At 51.9% G+C, this 6,000-nt stretch overlaps 1 protein-coding gene across 1 annotated transcript in view; it reads right to left on the bottom strand.

The window, feature by feature from the left end:
- Positions 1–1,134: 1,134 nt before the first annotated feature.
- The window catches only part of FXR2 (FMR1 autosomal homolog 2), a gene marked incomplete at its 5' end in the record, with an annotated part of 29,634 nt that continues 24,768 nt past the window's right edge, over positions 1,135–6,000 (bottom strand). The window contains 10 exon segments of the mRNA XM_006151786.2: positions 1,135–1,826; positions 2,157–2,257; positions 2,407–2,502; positions 2,598–2,798; positions 2,885–3,082; positions 3,293–3,515; positions 3,807–3,893; positions 4,640–4,749; positions 5,337–5,415; positions 5,618–5,788. Of these exon segments, the coding sequence (XP_006151848.2) occupies positions 1,731–1,826; positions 2,157–2,257; positions 2,407–2,502; positions 2,598–2,798; positions 2,885–3,082; positions 3,293–3,515; positions 3,807–3,893; positions 4,640–4,749; positions 5,337–5,415; positions 5,618–5,788 (1,362 nt within the window).

Genomic DNA, 6,000 nt, shown 5'->3' with positions numbered 1-6,000 from the left:
GGGTGCCACAAGCCTCTCCCACCTGCGCTCAGCGTCTGTGGCTGGCGGGCCAGACCCAGGAACAGCTTTTAAAGACTGACTCCTCCCCGACCCGTCCCAGAAGACTGCGCCTCCTTAAGGGCGCCAACATCCCCTCTCCCCTAGGCGAACCCAGGTGTCCTGTTCTTCCCAGCCCCCAACACTTCCCCTCAGGGTGCCACGCCCCCTCCCCACCCAAACGGAGAGGTCTGGCCTTCCAGCCCCAGAGGCTGTGATTGTCTCCCCTCCCTGCTTAAGTGCTGGCTACTTAAAAGTCCCTTCCTTCCCATAGGGGGATCAAATGACCTCAGGGCCAGCAACGGGCCAGAAGGAACTGGGAACATCCTGCCCCCACCCCAACCCCTTTTCTGGTGACTTGCTCCTCAAACCCCTGACCTGCCCCTGGGCCAAGAAAGGCAGTAGGAGGGAGGAAGGCCATTTTTGTTTCCTGAGTCATCCCAGCAGGTGTTTGGGCAGTGATTCAACCCTTCTCCAGATGAGAAAACTTAAGCCCTCCCAACTCCAGCCCCTAAACCTACATGTCTCCACACCCACTGAATCTGGCAAGTTTTATTTTCAAAACCAAGAGTCAAGGGACCCAGGATAATTCCCCAGAGCTGAGACGCTGGTGATAGGATGCTGGAGGAAGAGCCTGCAGTCAAACCAGAGCAGGAGCAGGCAGAGGGCCGGACACCTGGTTCCCACTCTGCCCAAGGCCCAGCCCATGCCCCGGGGGCCGGGTAATCGGATTAAGCAGCCTGCCTTGGCTCTCAGCTTTTAGCGGGAACAGCTCCAGCAGGAGCAGCCCTGCCTAGGCCACACTGTGACTCAGGGCATAGGAGTGGCCCAGCTCCCTCTACCAGCTAACCCAGGGAGGGAGAAGCAGCAAAGCACAAGGCATCCTTCTCTGGACCAGGGTGTGAGGGGGCGAGGGGGTGGTGGTGTCCCTGTGCCTGGGGGGTTCGGACTATCAGGAATTCACCCAAAGACCATCGTTGGAACACTAGAGACTAAGAAGCCAAGTATGAAGGAACAGAAAACAGCAGCCAGGGGCCAGGGTGGACGGGTCCTAAAACAAATGACCAAATGGGACAGGGAGGGCACAGGAACCAGAAAGCCATTTGGATTTTTTTTATTCTCTTTTTAAATACTGTACAGTGAAAAATAAATACGCCTTCTCATCCATCAGACAAGTTGGTCCCCCTTCCCCTTGGGGGACCTTGTCACCCCCCTTCGTACACACCCCTGGTTCTACTCCAAAACCTTCCCCATGCCTCCCACCCACTTTACCCTTACTATCCCCGTCTTCCACAGTGATGAGGCCCCAGAAATGGGGGGTACAGGATGGGAGGAGGGATAGCAGGGGAGTCCCCCTGAACTGTCAAATCTGGGTGGGTCAAGGAGCACTCCCCACCAACAGGTGGAGTGGGGTGTTCAGAGAGAGATTGGGGCATTAGAGGATAAAGGCACATCCAGTCTGATGGGGAAGGAGAGAGGCTCCCCTTACCCTGGGGGAAGGGTGGACAAGAGGGAGGGGGTATGACCCTGTTACCCCTCCACTAGCTCCTGGAGGTTGGGGGGGACCCAAGCTGCTGTGCCACCCCCCTCCCCCCTAGATAAGAGCAGCTCCAGCGCAGGTCAGTTGGGCCTGTGAGGGCCATGGTGTTGGGCAGCAAGCGAGATGGAGAAGGGAGGGATGTGGGCTGGAGGTTTTATGAAACCCCATTCACCAAACTACCCAACTCCATGGGGGCGGAGAGCTCCCCATTCTCTGAGGGGCCCTTAGGAAGCTTGCTAACAGAGTCACCCTGAGGGAAAAATGGGGGAAGAAAACAGAAAAGAAAGCCAGTGGTCAGTAAAAATTCAGGCATCTGTTGTTCCCTGCCACCTATGCCTTCCTGGTTGGCATCTGGAGACCTTCAGCTCTAGCCACCCTTACTGGGATCCAGAAAATGTGAACCAGATCCTCCTCTCAAGCTTCATACAATGCTATTCTAAATGCCATCTAAACTCCATTATGCCTACTTCTGCAATTCAGTAAGAGATTTCTTTGGGAATTTTTTGTGCCCCCCTCCTCCAAATTCCTGCCCCAGAATAACCACCAAAAGAGTAGGGCAAATTCTATTTTGCTTGCCTACCTTCTGTCCTGAAAGAGAATCCTCTGAGGGTTTAGTGCGTTCCAGGGGAGGCCGCTGGCGGCTCTGAGACTCTGCTCGTGAAATATAGTCAGCCACAGTCACTGGGGAATGCAGAGGATCAAGAGTGTCAGGGGAAGCACAGGTGTCCAACCCCGAGACATCCAGTGAACCCCAACCCCTGGTTTCTAAAGGGTAAGAGGGATGCCATTCCCTCAGCTCTAAAGGATCCTGAGATCCAGTGTTAGCTAACCTGGCTGACGGTCTCCGCTGATAGAACCATCAGTTCGGTTACCACGGTTACGGCGGCGGCGGCTACGATTACGACGTTGGGGTCTTGATTCATCTTCTGTGAGGCAGGACAAAAAGAGTCACAAATCCAAGCTCCCATCCCTCAGTTCTTACCCCATCTCTAATTTTCCAGGCCCCAGGCACACCACTCACCCAGGCCATTCTCTGTCATGTTGGGCCCATCAGATTCTAGGCCTCCATCCATGACAGTCCTGTCTTCATCAGTGCGGCGTCGGCGGGAGCGGCGGCGCCGGGCACTTGCTGGGGGTGGCTCCCCAGGCTCTGAATCAACTGGGGGCTCTGGTTCAGATGTGTCCAATAGACTGTAGGGATTACTGTCTGGATCCTTCAGCACTGATCAGAAGAAAAAGAGGAACTGAGGATCAGGTGTCCAACATCTTTCCTTTTAGCCTACATTCTTGAACCCAGCTGTCCAGTACCTGAGCTAATAGATGAAGAGCTGTATCTTGAGGTGGGCCGGGAGGCAGGTGGGGGTCCCCTACCCCGGCCCCCAATTGGCCGCCTTCGGCTTTCTTCCCCCCGCGATGGAGGATCCCTATCACCAGGTCCAGCTCGGTTGGGTTCCTCTCTCTTCTCTGACTCGGTCTCGGAAGCTGTGGACGCATCTGAGCTGGGGCCTGAAGAACACAGTAGGGTTTACTGAGGGATACTTATCCCAACCAGGATCCGTCAGATCCCCCAAGCTAGAAGGATTCTCTCTCATGCACAAATCCTCAAGCCAACCAACCACCTCTTCATCCACCACAGCTTTCTCCAAGTTGCCGTTCAAACCTCTGTCTCTCCCAAGCCCCACCACTCCTCGCCTCTTCCTTCTACAGCAATCTCACCATAGGCAGAACCACCTGTCCTCCGGCCCCGGCCCCGGCCCCCATAGCTGCCTCCATAGGTTCGAGTTGTGTGGAGGGAGGAGGAGGAACTCTCATCAGTGGTATATCCGGCCTTGTCACTGCCACCGCTGCCCCGCCCACTACCAGGAGGACGAAAGCCCAGTCCAATCTGCCGAAGCTGTTCATCAATTTGCAGCCTCTCCAAGCGAAGCTGCTCTACTTCCTGATTGGGAAGATGAAAGAAATGGAAGGAAGAATAAGGTCAATGGACAAGCTCCTTCCTTCATGCTTCTCTATCCTGACTATTCCTGAACACAATCTTAAGTTCTCAGAAATACCAAGAGAAGAAAGACATTGGATGACCAAGAAAAATTGTGGGGTACAACCCTACAGCCTTGCATTTCCACCAAAGGTTCCTATTCCACACAGAGATAAACCAGACACCATAATTCCTAAGTCTTAGTCCCCTTTCCACACGCTGCTTTTTCCTCTCCCAGGCTTCCAGCTTGGGTACCTGCAGGTAGGAGAGATGATATTCCAGCAGAGCCTGGGCATTGCTGATATTCTCTCGGGTGCCAACAAATATGAAGGGAACCATTCCCTGGACAGCAGAAGGAAGGAAAAATGGATTAGAAAGAAGGATAAAATCAAAGAATTAACCCTGGCTAGTCTCCTAGAGGAGCCAAACCAAAGGGATCAGTCTGCTAGGACTTAACAAAAAGTTCTATGCTCCACCTTCTGAAGTCCCAGCCCTCAAAGAAGAATCCCGTGTACTTCTAGAAACCCACTGCTGGGACCAGCAGTTGGCGTAATGGCTATGTTGCTGGACTCCCATATAGTCGACCGTGGTTCAAGTTTTGAACCTGGTGGCTTAAACTCATGCTGGGCGCATTTGCATGTGTGCCCAAGATCCCAAGGGGAGGGACCAGCAGTTAGCGTAATGGCTATGTTGCTGGACTCCCACGTAGTTGACCGTGGTTCGATTCCCAGACCCGGTGGCTTAAACTCATGCCGGGCACATGTGTGTGCGTTCCCTAAGATCCTGAGAGGAGAATGGAGAAGGGATTGCGGCGTGACCATTCTCACTCTCTGTCTCTCTGTCTTTCTATTGAGCGCACGCGCCCTATAGCAAAAAAAATAAAATAAAAAGAAGAAGATCCTGAGGGGAGAATGGAGAAGGGATTGCGGTGTGGCCATCCCCCCAGGGGGTGATTTCTCGTTTTCTGTTTCTCTGTCTTCTGTCTTTCTGGCGAGCGCGCAAGTGCACACACCCTATAGCAAAAACCTCTCAAAAAAAAACCAAAAAAAGAAACCTACTACCCACTGCTAGGCCTACTTGTTCCATACCTCTTCCCTGGGGTTCTTCTTGTCATTATCACCTTCCACTCGGACCCTCACCACACCAGATTTATCCACAATCTCCTGGATCACTTTCCCATTCTTTCCGATTACTTTGCCTGAAGAGGTAAAAAAAAAATTACACTTTTTTTTTTTTAAGGAGAAAAAGAATATCAAAACAGAGAAGATAGTCTTCAAGTCTCAATTCCCTCCTCTATATGGTTTCCATTTACTTCATTCTCCTGCTTCAAAGTTTCTGATGAGTTTTTGCAGAACAAAATATTATCATCACTAGAAATTTATTTTTCTGGGACCAGCAGATGGCATAATGGCTACATCGCTGGACTCCCATGTAGTCAACCGCGTTTTGAGTCCCGAACCCAGTGGCTTAAACTCATGCCGGACGTGTATGTGTGTGTGTGTGCGCCCAAGATCCTGAGAGGAGAATGGAGAAGAGATTGCGGGTGATTTCTCGCTGTCACTTTGTCTCTGTCTTTCTGGAGAGCACATATGCCCTATAGCAAAAACCTCTCAAGAAAAAAATTATTTTTCCATTTTTACACTCCTACAGACTATCTGCTCTGTCCTGTAAAACTGGGAATCAAGAGGGAGATGCCAGTCCCCAGCTGTGTGCCTATAATCACTTTTGAAGCTCACATCTGGCCCCAACTGTATTCTTCTTCAGACATACACACCCCCAACTCACCAACCAGGTTCCTGGGCACTTGCACTGAGTCCTCAGAAAATTCAAGGTAGCTTCGGGCCTGTCGGCATGCCTCGGGGGTCTAAAGGAAGAAGAGAAGAGAGTTGTTACAAAAACATCGGACTTTGATCTCAAACAATGATCTTCCTGTCACTCTGCTTTTGGGGAAATATGCTATGCTAAAGTATGCGAGGAAGGTCCACATAACTCAGGTTTGCTTTCCACTTCAGTCTCTCTTCCCTCTACCCCTGAAGGGGCCCAGGACACAGAGCTCTTTTGCTGACCTCCCCATATATGCGGAAAGTGCAGGTCTCTTCACCCAACTCAATGGCAGTCACCCCAGGTACTTTTCGGGCCTGCTGGATGTTGGCACCATGAGTCCCAATTGCCAGCCCCATCAGGTCCTCTCGCACTGTGAACTCCTCCTGGAAGGCTGCTGCCAACTGCTTGCTCGTCTGAAAAGAAAAGGCACTGCAGGAATCATGGTGAGGGAAATCTTAGAACCTGTCCCAGGTACCTGGCCCTTGGCATAATTTAAAAAAGAAAAATATGTGATGGGGCCAGCAGGTGGCATGATGGTTAAGGTGCTGGATTCCCACATGACCGGTCACAGTTTGAGTCTTGAACCTGGTAGCTTGAAAATCATGCTGGGCATGTGTGCACGTGT

This window comes from Tupaia chinensis, unplaced genomic scaffold (assembly GCF_000334495.1).
Source record: "Tupaia chinensis unplaced genomic scaffold, TupChi_1.0 Scaffold000330_1, whole genome shotgun sequence".
NCBI classification, from domain to species: domain Eukaryota; kingdom Metazoa; phylum Chordata; class Mammalia; order Scandentia; family Tupaiidae; genus Tupaia; species Tupaia belangeri.
Note: the sequence above shows the minus strand (reverse complement) of the source record. Positions and strands in the feature narration are given on the sequence as shown.